The sequence below is a fragment of the Dothidotthia symphoricarpi genome, assembly GCF_010015815.1.
Source record: "Dothidotthia symphoricarpi CBS 119687 unplaced genomic scaffold P153scaffold_7, whole genome shotgun sequence".
In the NCBI taxonomy this organism is placed as follows: domain Eukaryota; kingdom Fungi; phylum Ascomycota; class Dothideomycetes; order Pleosporales; family Dothidotthiaceae; genus Dothidotthia; species Dothidotthia symphoricarpi.
This window is the reverse complement of record NW_022985014.1, coordinates 854,664-869,104: the sequence shown is the minus strand read 5'-3', so window position 1 is coordinate 869,104 and position 14,441 is coordinate 854,664. Positions and strand designations below refer to the sequence as shown.

At 54.1% G+C, this 14,441-nt stretch overlaps 4 protein-coding genes across 4 annotated transcripts; 1 reads left to right on the top strand and 3 right to left on the bottom strand.

Annotated features, from left to right (window-relative positions):
• Window positions 1–2,525: 2,525 nt before the first annotated feature.
• P153DRAFT_374817 (kinase-like protein) lies at window positions 2,526–4,587 on the bottom strand (the record flags this gene model as incomplete). Its single annotated transcript, XM_033669541.1, has 3 exons — window positions 2,526–2,626; window positions 2,674–3,553; window positions 3,601–4,587. The coding sequence occupies 3 exons, from the start codon at window positions 4,585–4,587 to the stop codon at window positions 2,526–2,528; spliced, it is 1,968 nt and encodes a 655-aa protein (XP_033525401.1).
• A 782-nt stretch (window positions 4,588–5,369) lies between these two features.
• P153DRAFT_355803 (uncharacterized protein) lies at window positions 5,370–6,681 on the bottom strand (the record flags this gene model as incomplete). Its single annotated transcript, XM_033666599.1, has 2 exons — window positions 5,370–5,540; window positions 5,587–6,681. 2 exons carry the CDS (start codon window positions 6,679–6,681, stop codon window positions 5,370–5,372), a joined length of 1,266 nt encoding a protein of 421 aa, XP_033525400.1.
• A 1,182-nt stretch (window positions 6,682–7,863) lies between these two features.
• P153DRAFT_365629 (fumarate hydratase) lies at window positions 7,864–10,219 on the top strand. The gene is made up of 3 exons (XM_033667862.1): window positions 7,864–8,566; window positions 8,617–9,634; window positions 9,687–10,219. The coding sequence occupies exons 1-3, from the start codon at window positions 8,221–8,223 to the stop codon at window positions 9,874–9,876; spliced, it is 1,554 nt and encodes a 517-aa protein (XP_033525399.1). The 5' UTR covers window positions 7,864–8,220; the 3' UTR covers window positions 9,877–10,219.
• On the bottom strand, window positions 9,909–12,894 carry P153DRAFT_208833 (uncharacterized protein). Its single transcript, XM_033662550.1, has 2 exons — window positions 12,683–12,894; window positions 9,909–12,623 (listed from the first exon to the last, which is right to left on the bottom strand). The coding sequence occupies exons 1-2, from the start codon at window positions 12,786–12,788 to the stop codon at window positions 10,204–10,206; spliced, it is 2,526 nt and encodes an 841-aa protein (XP_033525398.1). The 5' UTR covers window positions 12,789–12,894; the 3' UTR covers window positions 9,909–10,203.
• Between the last annotated feature and the right edge of the window lie 1,547 nt (window positions 12,895–14,441).

Below are 14,441 nucleotides of genomic sequence, written 5' to 3'. Positions count from 1 at the left end.
CCGCATTGACCGGCTGATCGACAAAGATCCTCGCCTCCTTGAGGAGGTTCACGCTGGTCGACGAAGCCCCATATTCCTTACGTGTCGTGATCTGGAAAACTTCCCTACCACTGACCCATTTTTGGATCGGACTGGCAGATGCGGCCGTGTGCTGCTGGTCCGAGAGTGGCCTCGATGCGAAAGCCGTGCGGTTCAGTCTGGCGTTGTCGCAGAGCATGGCGATGACGGCGTCAGGCCCTTGGATGTAGTCAACCATGAAGCCCTCAAATCCATAGTTCTGCAGGTGTTCCGGAGCGACAGGAGCCCGATATGAAGACAAGGGTTTTGGCGAGGTTCGAAGATGGATATCGTGGAGCCCAAGCCCTTCTCTGCGTGTAAAAACCCCTGATAGAGTTTTAGAGTCCTCTCCGCTGGTGCAAGTGATACCGATGAAGTCGCCGTGTCGCATTTGGCTTTCAACCGCGTTTGCGTAGCGCGAGTCTGGGACGGAACACGTCAGGATAGGAGGCCCATAGACTTCGCCTTTCAACTGTAATGTATCCTTGTTTTTTTGGAACCAGTCCCAGGCTCTCGCTGTGTCCGGAGATAGCTTCGATAACAAACTTGCCTGCTTTCCGCCCTGTGTATTCAGCTGCTCGAGTTGTGCCTCAGCCATTTGCTTTTCCTGATGCCAGCCTTTCCCCCGAACAACGTTCTCAGCCAGCAGAATATTCACGTCTGCGACGCGACGCTCGACAGCGGAGATCTGGGTACGAAACTCGGTGTTTTGTTGATTCCAACCTTCTGTATCGCATTCCACAGGCTGTTCTTGACGCTGGCGCTCGAACCTTACTATGTCTGCTTTGAGTCGATTAATGTCTTGTTCGCGAGCCTTCCTGGAGTTCACTTCTGCCAGGACCTGGCCCTCAAAACTTGTAATAGCCTCCTTTGCTTTGGCAATTTTTAGAGTCAACTGATCAGTCTGCTTCTTGGTCATGTCGAGGCGGTTCTTGCGGACTTTAACGACTCGGTCAATCTGATCTCGGTACATTACCGCTTCAGCCTGAGCTTGACGAATGGGCTCTACATCAGCATCAATTTGGACAAGCTCTCGTTGTACAGCACGAATATCAGCTTTTGCCTGTTTAAGTGCCACCTTTCGCAAGTTGCACTCGATGATCGGTCGGACTTTCTGCATTGCTGTGGCTTTGACCAGCAGACTCTGGCGTTCATTCCAGCGATCAACGTCGTCTCGCGTCGAATTCTGCTGACTCTCCAACTTCTTCAATTGCTGCTCGTGGGTCTGTCGAGTTGCTTCGAACTCTTTCTCCCGTGTACCGAATTCCTTCAATTGATCGTGCCACTCCACCATCTGCTGGGGAGCCGCAGCGCGTTGTGTCTCCCTCAACCGATCGACGTCCGTCATCTTCGCGAACTCCACAACTCGATCTTGAGGCAGGAACTGACACAAGTTGTCAATCTGAATCAAGAACTCCTTGGCCAATTCCGACACCCTCTTCTGAGGCACGCTCTTCCCATTAAGCCAGTATTGTGTCTTATTATCTGCTTTGCGAATCTGCCGTCGTACGATGGGATTTGTAGCCATGCCCGGGCCGGCGGCAAGTTCGATTTCGATTTCCGCCAGGTCACAGCCATGCTTGACGAATTCTCCAAGATCTTTTGCTCGTCCTAGATGCTGGCACAGATCAGCACTACACCATGTATCTGACCGCTAGGACTCCTTACCTCACTGCTCCATCCAAGTCCCAAGCAAATCGCACAAACGAGCGTACTCTTTCCTGTCCCGTTCGGCCCAATTACCATGTTCAAGCTTGGCCCTAGATGGAATTCCGCTGCTGTGTACGTGACAAAGTTTTTCAATTTGACTCGTATCAAGGAGCCCGGTTGAAACGTCGCATCGACTGAGGGACGGACAGACGCGTCATGCTGATAACGCCCGCGTTTGCTACTAGAGTCGGAGGTCTCGTCGTCATCGTCGTCGTCGTCGCTTAGGCTGCGCGAGGGACGTTTACGCCCACTTCCTCTCTGAATGACACCGGGCATGTTGCCGGGGCGAATGCGCGTCGTAGGTGGAAGTGGACTTGTGTGAGGGGCGCATAGAGTTGTGCTAGGCTCTGGGGAATCACGCTAATGAGCATGATCACGTGGAAGCGCGTCAACGTGTTAATAAGATTTGGTGACGATCGCAAGTCCGGCCCAGTTCATAAATACGTGAATAAAATCTAAATTTCAGAATATCATAAGTTCTTGATATTCTCTGTATGCTTCTACTAATACACGACAGCGCTATCAAAACGATACAGCGCTGTTTCGGACCACGCTCGAACCGTGTGAACCCCAATCTACCACATCCGGTGAAAGCAATGACGCGAAGCCCCCAATGCATGTACCCCTCGCTCCGTTCATTAATCGTTTATCGCGAAAGAATTCCATATGCGTCAGGTAGTATCCGGAAATAAGGGTTGGGAAAGGTGAAGAAAGCCTCCAAAACAGCCAGTGCCCGGGGCGTAGGAAAAGCAAGCATTTTAGAAAATGGTGCCGAAGCTCTCGTCGACGAAAGGAAGTGGCTTCCGGGGGCTGGCTGCCTTGCCACCTTCTTCGACGGTCTTCTTGTGGCGGAAAGTGACTGCACATGATTAGCAATAAACGTATAATGAGGTAGGTGGCACTTACATCCGACGAACAGGCCCTTGTTCATCTTCTCGTCCCTGTCCTGCATAGCTTCCAAGGCAGCTTGCTTGTCGTGTACCTCCTTGTACTTTGCCATGTCAGATTCGCTACCGAAGTCATCGAAGTAACCGGCGTCAGTCTCGCTATCGAGCTCCGGCACGAATGGCGCCTTGTTTTCCCTCAACTTCGTCCAGTCAACTTCGGCAAAGTACTGATGGCCGTGAATCTCCGAGATGCCTCGGAAACGAGATGTTTTGGAGGCGACGAGGCGTATGATCAGATCCCATGTGCGCTTGGAGAGGAAGTAGGAGGGGTCTTCGTATACGGGCTTCCGCAATACTTTTTTCCACTGTTTCAGATTCTGCCAGGTCTCGTCCACAGTGGCGCCAGCGAAGGGCGGATAGCCGGCCAAAGCTTCGAAGAGCATGCATCCCAAGCTCCAGTAGTCTACAGTGAAGTCGTACTCATCGCCCTTCAATACTTCCGGCGCCATGTAATCCGGGCTTCCGACAATGCTCTTTGCGTAGTTGATGTCTCGCTCGCGAAGGGATCGATAGTTATCACGACGTTGGGCTGCACTTCGTTCTTCGATGGGGTTTTTGAACGGCGAGACAACATCACCAACGGATGCCAATTTGATGCGCATCGACTCGATCTTCGCGGGGGCAAGCATGCCTGCGGCCAGACCAAAATCAGTCAGCTTTACGTGGCCTGTGCTGTCGATCAAAAAGTTCTCCGGCTTCAAATCTCGGTGGATGTATCCCAGTTGGTGAAGCGAATCGACGCATGAGAACATCTCGGCGATATAGAATCGGGCATGTCGGTTGTGCAAGACGCCAGTGTTGTTGAGCAATGTGCGGAAGTCACCTCCCGGAACATATTCCTAGACTTGTTAGATCGAGTGTGTGCATGGAAGTGGACAAGACTCACCATAGCAAGGTAGATGCTCTTGTCATCCTGGAAGGCGTAGAGCAGTCGAACCAGCCATTCGCTCTTAGCCGACGTCAGGATATCACGCTCGGTCAGGACATGACGAACTTCATCCAGCTTGAACAGCAGTTTCTTGCTCATTACCTTCAAGGCGCAAACCTCGCGCGTGTCCTTCTTTTGTGCCAGATAGACCTGCCCGTAACCACCCTGGCCAACCTGTGTGAGGATTTGGAAATCTCCGTGCCGTAGACGGGTGCGTCGCTTGCGGAGGTTGGCGCGTTCACGCCCAAGATACTGTGTGAGAGCGTCGTTGTACTCTGCTTCTGGCGTATCGGGAGGCGCGGGATTCTGTGTCTGGAACTGAGTGAGGCGGTTCTGGCGGGTATGCACGTAGGTGAGGAGATCGTAGTAGTAGTCAAGAAAGTACAGCTGCGTCACGTTGGCCATGCGCTTGACAGCCGGCTTCCTAGCCATCTCGAGCTCTTCCGGCGAGAGACGCTGTGGCACAGGGTAGTGGCGCGTCGACTGCTCTGCCTCGCGTGTGCGGTATGGTTCCTGTCGCGACTGAGCTGCTTGGGTCATGTAGCTGGGATCCTTCTGCAAGCCCAGACGAGAGCTGGGTGGCGTATTCTCTTTATTTGCCTTACGCGTGGGACTGCCGGTCGACGAGCTGGGTAGTTCTTGTTGTGGAAACTCGACATTATCTCCAATCTGCAGCTTCGATTTGTTGGGCGATGACGGCGTTGCGGGCTTCGACTTGGGCGAGCCCATGGTTGGGAGCAGTCGCATAGCATTTTCGAACACGTGCGGTAGGTCGAATGCGCCAGGCGGTTGGTGGTGTTTGCTCGGGCTGCCCTGCGGGGTCATCTGGGGGCTCATGAATGGATCCTGCGAGGGCGTGCCGGGGCGCTCCATGTTGTTGGAGCGAGTGTGGAGCAGCGGCGGCGGGGTGGGCATCTGGAAGCTCTGCCTGTTCGGGTCTGCCATCGTGGTGGTTCTGGTGTTGGCTGCGATGATGCGCGATCACATATAGCGGCGACGAGGGGAGGAGGGGCGATGGCAGGCCGCCGTCTTTGTAGCGAGCAGGAGGGCAAGGGCAGTGTGCAGTGTCAAGGTCAGCACAAACACACGCAATCGCCAATGATGATCTGAAGGAGAAGTTTGGTTCGGTAGGAGAGAAAGCAGCGCATGTTGCAGCCCGTGTACTTGTGTTGTGGATAGTGGGGTTGTATGTTTGGCCTGCCAAGCACAGCCACTTGGGACTGCTCGGGCAACCAAGTCAAACAGTCGCAAATATCCCAGGGTATCCCATCTTCAGCTTGCGCAGACGCGGCTTCAACATTTGTTTGTCTCTCGTACGATATCTAGGCTCAGAAGTGAATATCCGACCGGTACCCACATATATTAAAAGAAATTCACGTTACAAATGGTGGTTGTCCCACACCGTAGAGACGCCGTCGATAGCTCCCAATAACTCCGTCATGCACAAAAATGATATCATAATCCAAGACCGCGCCAAACGCCGCACCATGTGGGGAGGATCAATTGTGGAGATGCCTGTGCTTCTCCTGCAAAAGCGACTCGCTCTTTCGGGCCTGTGTGACAAAGTCGGGCTGCAGGGTCGGGAGCTTTGTTATCTCAAAAAAAGGTTACAGTGTTCTCGTGATTATCCAAGTTTGCTGTGGAGATGTGTGTTCATTTGCCTGGAACCACCATCCGCCAAAAGTTGCACATCATAGATTGCTTTTGCAACGCTCCATCCGCAGACCTCACGTATGGGCAAAGTCGCCTCGAAGCTCGTTGGCGAGTAGCTCTTGGAACGCTGGACCATGTCGGGAAATTGCGTGCAACAGCGCAGGTGAGTACCGCACAGGTTCGATGAGCAGTTTACGGCACATTGGACAAGTGACCTTGTTCTTGTGGGTTTTGCAAGTATCAAACTAAACTCAGATTAGCCAGCCCCGTACTACAGGTTGGAGCACATACCCATTGGAAAATGCAAAACTCCCCAAAAGAGTGGCCACAAGGTAATTGTATGGCTATTTCATCTTCTTCTGATGGTTGCACGTAGGTGCTCGAGTAATCTTTCTGGCAAATGTCGCACGCACAGGACGCGCCTTCCGGGAGCTCACTCGGCAGGCGTCGTGGGAGTTTGTCTTTGAGATCCTGAATCTGTCGGAGACTCGGGATGTTGGGGTCCTGGCGCTGGGGGAGAAAGCGTGGCCGAACCTCTCTCGGTCGGTGTCGTGCGCGATTTGACGGCGCCGCACGAAGAGCGCCCTCTTCTGCATCGGACGATGTGATGGAAGGGGAGAAATCGGAGGAGTATCTGTCGAAACTCCGGCGGGTCGAAGTCCGAGGAGAGACACTACGGTCTGATCGACGACCTTGAGGGTTGAATAGTGCTGTTGAACGCCGTTCTGGATGCATGTATGGCCGGTTGTTGTGTGGAGGCTGTTCTACGTGTGACGACCTTGGATTGAGTGAGGGAGTCCGCTGATGCTGATCTATGTTTCCACGGTTTGGCGCTTGCATACGGTCTTGATCATCAGAGCTGAGGGCTGGTGGAGCTGGAGGGCCGATTGGATAGTGATACCGTCTAGCCATGGGAGAAGGTCCGTTTGCTGGTGGCAAAAGAGGTTCATGTCCTGCAAAATAGGCAGGAAAGAAAGCCTGTGTTCCGCGTGGTATGGAAGGGTCAACCCTTGGGAAGTTGTCCCCGGTATCCGAAAGACTAGGGCTGTCCATACGTCCGCCAGCAGAGCCATTGCGGAGGGCTGGAGGAAGCCTTGAATGGGGTTGAGGGTACGGACGCATATGTGGTGGGTGGGCTACTGGCATTGGATAGGGCGACCGTCCTGGTGTATGTGTGTAGAAAGCAAAGGCATGTACTTCGGAGAAGGGAGGCATAGGAGGGGCATTGACTTGATGATAGGGAGGCTCGTAAGACAAAGAGGGAAATCCTTGGGCAAACGAGGGTGCATGTCCAGGAAGAAGCGGGGCAGGCATCTCTGAGCCTTGTGGTCCTGGACCTGTGGAAAAAGCAGCCCAGTAAGGCGAGCTGTAGTCTGGCTCGGCCATTGATTTTGCGGTCAGGAATGGCGATCAGGACGTTTTGTGTGTGTTGTGAGGGTCAGTGGTTCGAGGTGGGTGAATCGAGGTGGCGTCAGTCAAGGTCGCTGGGGGTGGATGCTTGAGGTGCAGTGGATGGATTTTGGTTGTGAAAAGTTGCAGGCTGTTATTTGGCCCTGTTAGTTCAGTGGCGGGTTCGGCGAAGGGCATGAGCAGGCGGAAGGCTTATCAGCAGTTCAGAGAAATGCGGGCGGTGTGGGTAGGTGGAGTTTGACCCGGTGATTCACAGAGGGCAAGGAGCCAACGAGGCAAGACAGCAGGAACAGGAACAGCAAGAGCAGCAGCAAGAGCAGCAGCAGCAGGAACAGGAACAGAGACGGTAACAGCAGACAAGAGGGCTGCTGACGTCGTGGTGGGAGAAGAGGGGTTGCTTTACTCAGACATTAGTGTATGTGACGCTGGCTCCATATGGCGATTGCATGGCTGAGCCGTGCAATAACTAACGGTGACCTGGCTCTGGCTCGGGATCGTTTACGAAGCTGGAACGGGGCGATTCGCTACGAGTCTAATCATGAGCGTGGCCGTGACCTCGCCGCCACTATGCGGAAGCGGACGCGGCATCTGGTCGAGCACGCGTGCAAAGCACAAGGAGCGAGCGAGCAGACGTAGGCGAAGCTAAGCACAGGCAGGGCAAGGAAGGGAAGGGAGAGGCAGAGGCAAAGACCAGGAAGGCAAGGAAGGGCAGGCAAAGGCAAGGAAAGGCAGCATGGGCGGCAGCAGTGGCGGCAACATGGAGCCGGACAGGGTACGAGTGTCTTGTCGGACGCCCAGCTGGAGTTTCTTCTTTGCACCAGCAGCCGTGGACAATGGATGGGGGAGGCAGGAGCGAATCGGCGATGACGACGGATTACCTTTTCCCTAGCGATGCATGTTTCCAAGGGCGAACCAGCGTACGAGGGGAGCCAGAGCAGGGCGGCCAAGGCAGGCCACGTACTGAGTACGAGGAAGGTTTCACAGAGGCAGGCCAGGCATGGTCTGCCGTCTACATAGTACACAGCCAGGACATGGGGTGCCGAGCGCGCGGCAGCGGAGGCCGAGCGTGGAAGCGCCGAGGGTCGTGGTTAAAGGCGTGGTTAAAGGCGAGCTGGGTGGCTGTTGAGTCGAGCGTGGTGCTGTGTTGCCCAACGCCGACTCAAACGCCGACTCGAATAAACTATGGCAGGCCAGAGCGTGCTGAGGGGACGGGGAGAGTCGGGGGGAGAATGTGCAGACAGGGCTGCCCAATAAAGAGGAGGCAGACCAGGCAGATCAGACAGACAGTGCCGCCAGTGCAGACCGCGGTGAAAGTGCTCTCTGGCTTGGAGACGGAGCTTTTGCTAAGGCCTGTCCGAGCTCCACAGGCCCGACTTCTCCCGACGCTCCCGGCCTGAGTGGGCGCGTCGCGGCTTCATATTTGCGGTGCGACGACTCCAGTCATTCCTCGTCGTCTCGCCATTGAGCCCCCGCCATTGAGCTCCCCCGTCGCAGCTCCAGCCCCAGCCGCCTGCCATGTTCCGCTCCGCTCGAACGCAGCTCCGGGCTGCCGAGGCCGCACATGCGCATATGATCCCCCGCAGTGCCCGCACTCTCTCCGCATTCTCTCGCCTGCCCGCCAGGACGCCGCTGCAGCACCGCCAGTTCAGCCTCTCGCGCACCATGGCCAGCACCCGCACCGAGAGCGACGCCTTTGGCGAGATCCAGGTCGAGGCCGACCGCTACTGGGGCGCCCAGACGGAGCGCTCGCTGGAGAACTTCAAGATCAACCAGCCGCAGGACCGCATGCCGCCGCCCATTGTGCGCGCCTTTGGCATCCTCAAGGGCGCCGCCGCGACCGTCAACATGAAGTACGGCCTGGGTACGCGCCCCGCCCCGCCCTGCACAGCTCAGAGCGCTGACACGCGGCAGACCCCAAGCTCGGCCGGGCCATCCAGCAGGCGGCCCAGGAAGTGGCCGCCCTCAAGCTCGTCGACCACTTCCCGCTCGTCGTGTGGCAGACGGGCTCGGGCACCCAGTCCAACATGAACGCCAACGAGGTCATCTCCAACCGCGCCATCGAGCTGCTCGGCGGCACCATGGGCTCCAAGAAGCCCGTCCACCCCAACGACCACGTCAACATGTCGGCCTCGTCCAACGACACCTTCCCCACCGTCATGCACATCGCCGCCGTCCTCGACTTCGAGGAGTCGCTGCTGCCCGCCCTCGCCAGCCTGCGCGACGCCCTCAGGAAGAAGAGCGAGCAGTGGGAGTCGCTCATCAAGATCGGCCGCACCCACCTGCAGGACGCGACGCCCCTGACGCTGGGCCAGGAGTTCTCGGGCTACGTGCAGCAGCTCGACTTTGGCATTGAGCGCGTGCAGTCGTGCCTGCCGCGCCTGAAGATGCTGGCCCAGGGCGGCACCGCCGTCGGCACCGGCATCAACACCTTCAAGGGCTTCGCCGAGGACGTGGCCACCGAGGTCAGCAAGATGACGGGCACCGACTTCATCACCGCCCCCAACAAGTTCGAGGCCCTCGCTGCCCACGACGCCATCGTCGAGGCCCACGGCCAGCTCAACACCCTCGCCACGTCGCTCTTCAAGATCGCCCAGGACATCCGCTTCCTCGGATCCGGCCCTCGATGCGGTCTTGGCGAGCTCAAGCTGCCCGAGAACGAGCCCGGCTCCTCCATCATGCCTGGCAAGGTCAACCCCACCCAGTGCGAGTCCCTGACCATGGTCTGTGCCCAGGTCTTCGGCAACCAGGCCGCCACCACCTTTGCCGGCTCCCAGGGCAACTTCGAGCTCAACGTCTTCAAGCCCGTCATGATCCGCAACCTGCTGCACAGCTCCCGTCTGCTCGCCGACGCCATGCGCAGTTTCGAGAAGAACCTGGTCGCGGGTCTCGAGGCGGATGAGAAGCGCATCGGCTCGCTGCTGACCGAGAGGTGAGTCTACTCCATTTATTTTCCCACAAAATCTCCCACTAACAACACCCAGTCTCATGCTCGTCACCTGCCTCAACCCCGTCATCGGCTACGACGCCGCCAGCAAAACCGCAAAATACGCACACAAAAAGGGCATGACCCTCAAGGAGGCCGCCATGGAGCTCAAGGTCATCAGCTCAGAGGACTTTGACAAGCACGTCCGTCCCGAGCTCATGATTGCCCCCAAGGAGGCCAAGCTATAGACGGTTAGTGAAGAGTCGAAAATCAAAAGTAAAAACTTGTATATGTATATACAGCTACCATCCAGCATGTGAGTGTTGTGTAAAATATAAAGTGTTGTCGTAGTTATTTGCTATGCTATCGTACTCTCTCTCGTTCTTTTCATCCATGTTTTTGGAACGCGATGTTTGATCGTAAAAGTTGTCCGGATTATTCTGTTCATATCAAAAACTCAAACCCCCCAAACGCCTAGAAATGGAAATAACCTTCTTCTCTCCAACAAATCCTGTCGACTTCCCCCACCACCACCAAACCCCCTACTTCCATCAACCCAAACCAAACCACATCATTCAGCGCCACGATGGATTCCGGATCGCTTCAAGTAGCTCCTCGTCCGTTACCTCTTTGCGTTGGGTCGCGCTTCTGTAGGATCTGCGGGGTGGGCCTAGTGGTTGTGCTTGTGCTTGTGCTTGTGCTGGTCCTTGTGTTGGCTGAACGTTTTGCGGGAGGTGTTGACGAGGATGGGTAGGTCTGGCATGGGTGTTTGGAGGGGGGTATTGTTGCTGTTGTTGTCGTTGAGGATACTGGTCTCGTCGCTGAGGATGCTGGTCTTGTCGCTGCGGCTGTTGCCGTTGAGGCTGCTGTTGGGGCTGCTGTTGCTCCTGTCGCTGATGAGGCTGTTGCTGCTGACGCTCCTGCTGATACAGCAACGCCAGCGAATTGTGCTGCTCAACCAGGGCGTTAAGCACACGCCAAACACCCTCAAACTGCTTAACACACCACTCTTGGTTTCCAGCGACGGCCGCCTTCACGCCATCAAACTGCTCAACACACCACTCTTTATTCTCATCGACGGCCGCCTTCACGCCATTAAACTGCTCAACACACCGCTCTTTATGCTCATCGACGGCCGCCTTCACGCCATCTATCGAGTGGCGGCACTCGTCGATGCCCTTCCTATTCTCCGCCTCGAACTGCGTATTGAAACTCGACCAGTTGTCTTGGAGTCTTTTCAGCTCGTCACTCAGCTCAGCGCTATGTCTGTCGAGGTCGCTGGCGCCTTCCATTGCGTCGATGGTCTTCTGGATTTCGTCGACGCGGTCACGCAGGTTGCGCCGGTCCATGTCGCATGTCTGCAAGTCCGCTCTGAGCGTGTCGACAGCGGACCAAAGGCTCGGAATCTCTTTGGACACGGTGCAACATTTTGAGCTTGGAACGACGACCTGGTGATTTGTTACCTCTGTGCCTGGATGTTGACTCGCGCGTTCTTCCAGCTTCGTGATGCGCCGTTCCTGCCATTTAAGCACGCCGTCTGTGGAATCGTAATGTGCCTGAGTTGCCTTGATGTCCTTTTTGATGTCCTCCTTGATGTCCTCCTTGAAGCTGGATTTGCATCTCCGAATCCCGCCCTCAACCAGCTCCGTCAGCTTGGACTCTATGGTTTCTCGATCAACGGCGATGGCTTCCTGGACGTGTTTTTCTACGTCGCTTCGAAGCCCTGCTACCTGGGTTGTGCATTCGCGCTTTGTCTCTGTAACGAGAGCACCGTTTTCTTTGCTCAAGCGTTCGAACTTGGTCATCTTGGCGTCTGTCATCGTCTTGTTGGCCGTGACTACGTTGTTGATACTATCCACGTCTTTCTTGATTCTGTCGTAGCTCTTGGCAGAGCTGTCGTTAGCTTTGTCCAAGTTTGCCGAAAGTCTGGCTATCTCATCGGCGTGTTGCTTCTCCAAACTCGTGAGCCGTTTTTCTTTTTCAGCCAGATCCTGAGCGCGTTGTTTCTCCAAACTTGTGAGCCGTTTTTCGTTTTCAGTCAGATCCTGAGCGCGTTGTTTCTCCAAACTCGTGAGCCGTTTTTCGTTTTCAGCCAGATCCTGAGCTCGTTGCTTCTCCAAACTCGTGAGCCGTTCTTCCAATTCAGCCCTGAGGTTAGAATTCAAATCCGTATACTCCGTTTTCTGTGCCTTTAAACTCTTTTCCAGGCCGGGGATTACCTCATTTAGAAACCTTTTGATGTGATCTCCTGCCCATCTCATATTACTCTCCAGAACCTTAACTTTCTCTATCAGCCCAGTGAATTTGCCTTTGACCCACGTAGAAGGTCCTGGAGTCTTCGGAGTATTTGGGGTCGGACACGTTGTACTAATGTTAGTGCCGACTACCTTCTCTAGGGCGTTGACACGGTCGCACATATCGGAAGTCATTTTCGCATCTTTCTCCTGCACAATTTGCTTGAGAGTCTTCATTTCCGTTCCAAGCGAGTTCTGCGCGTTCATGAGCCCGGTATGAGACTCGTTGAGATCCCGAAACTGGCCCTGCATCGACTCAATTGCATCGAGCGGCTTGTGTTTTGTAAACTCCTTCAGTGTTTCGTCGTGCTGTGCGACATTGGTGGTGATAGTCTTGAGTTCCGTATCTATCCGTCTTAAACTCTTATCAAACTTATCTTCGATAGATGAGATCATCTTTTCTAGATATTTGCAATATCTGGACAACTGTTGAGAGACAAAGCTCCCGATTATCGTCGCAAGACCAGAGCCGAACGAGTCCTTGCCATGAGGATCGTCATGGCGTGGGTTCAAGGAGAACGTTTCCACTGAGTCGGCGTAGTCTTGACTGTCTGTTCTTCTTCGCTTGGTCGGCGAGGTGATGCATTGATCAGGTGAGCTACGAGCTCTCTTGACAGTAGGTCCTGGGGTTGGTAACGCAGCGCGGTCCCCTCTACGTTGAGCAACACTGTGGTTTGTTGTTGGGTGACACTCAGGACTACCTATATCAAATCAGTTATACCATGAAAACAGCGCGTGTTTTCGTCCGAATGACACTCACTCGTATCTCGAGCCCGATCGTGTGTCTCTCTGTTTGCGACCGAAACAGGAGTCGACGATCTCGAGGAGGAGGGAGATGAATCGATAGCTCCTTGGATGATTGGCATAGTGAGGAAATTCGTGTAAGATGAGCTTGCGAGCTGGTGATACAAGCTGTCTCGTTGTAAAAATCGAGAATTATGTGCTGCTGGCAAGATGACGACGAGAGCGAAAGAGGCACGAAAAACGAGGGTACAGAGTAAGGGTTGTGAGAGCAAGGGTCGTGAAATATGTTGGAATCAACCGGATCAATCGTGGTGAGATTGATGCACCATAAAAAATGGTAAAAACGCATTCACCGCTATACAAAACCCTCATTGCGCTACGCTGGGCAAGGTACATATGTGATGCACTGCACAGGCATCCAACCGCCGCAAGAATGGTCTGGCAGCATCACCGTTCCTCCGGAAACTTACTGAGGGTGGCCATGTATCCCTGCTTGCAAGCCAACAACCATGTCTTACTCTTACTCCTACCGTGAAAGTGATTTTGATAAAACACCGACATAAGAGTGAAACTGTGCAGGAAGACATCAGAATCCGGTAAACTAACTGACGGTTCTCGCAAGTCGATTACCGTTTGTCGAAACAGGCGGTCAGGCAAGCGCGAATAGAATGGCAAGGCGCAATGCAGATACCCGATATCAAGAATAATCCAAAGGTAAGACCGCTACTTACTCTGCGTGATGCTTGAAAGAGAGGATGTTGTGGAACTTCGGGAGTGAGGAGAAGACGATATCCCAGTGCACGGATGATGCGTTAGTCCAAGAGCGGTATCGCCCCCGCTTCTGTCTGTCTTACCGATACCTTCTTTGACACCTGTCTTAAACATACATTAGAACCATCATCATGCTGTTTACACGGACGCTAAGGTTGAGACGACAACTCACATCGACGCCTGTCTTGGGAGTGTCTCACAACCAAATCCACTCTAGGATGTTCACTGGGCGACCTTGTTCACAAATGTTGTGTTACATCACTTTGGTTTGACAAACGGTTGTCTACATATGTTAGCGCCTAGATCCATTCCAAGACATGCAGCTATCCTGAAATATGTTATTGGTTTACCGTTAGACGATACTGCCGCTACCTGTCATTGCTACATGTGTTGAGCTTGTCTTTTCCCCGCTTCCCAGCTAGACACCTACGGCCGTTACTGTTACTTTTCACGGTCGCTGACTACACTTGGCAGAGTTCGGCTAGTTTTCCGCTTCCAGCCGAGAAGCCTACACTATTCTCTTCATTGCAGGGCCCAATATTCCAGTCTACTTCATCGCCTTGCAGACCAGAAGTATAGCCCAATCGCCGTCTTGTCAAAGGCAAATACATGGTATATGGTCTTTTTATCTCGGTCCGACATGTTATAACATCGATCCGACAAGAGAAATACGGATGTCAGAGTTTTGGCTTAGCTTGTCCACAATCACTGTTTACGTTCATGCGGAAGACCATCTTATACAGTAGGGCACGAATCAAGAAGCCCTTGTTTCCTGAATTGGCAGTTGATGCATTCATTCGTACATGGTTTCCTCAAAGGACTGCGAGAAATTCAAGTCGACTTAAATGGCGTGTAACGATGGGGTTCTAGGCTTTGCCAACCATCAAAATCTCAAATCCAGGTAAACTGCCTTCATATGCAACCTCAACCTGGTATTTGGACTGTTAGTGAACCAAAAGCCACTTGATTTCTAGCATTGTGCTTCCTGTCTGTACTTTGTCGTC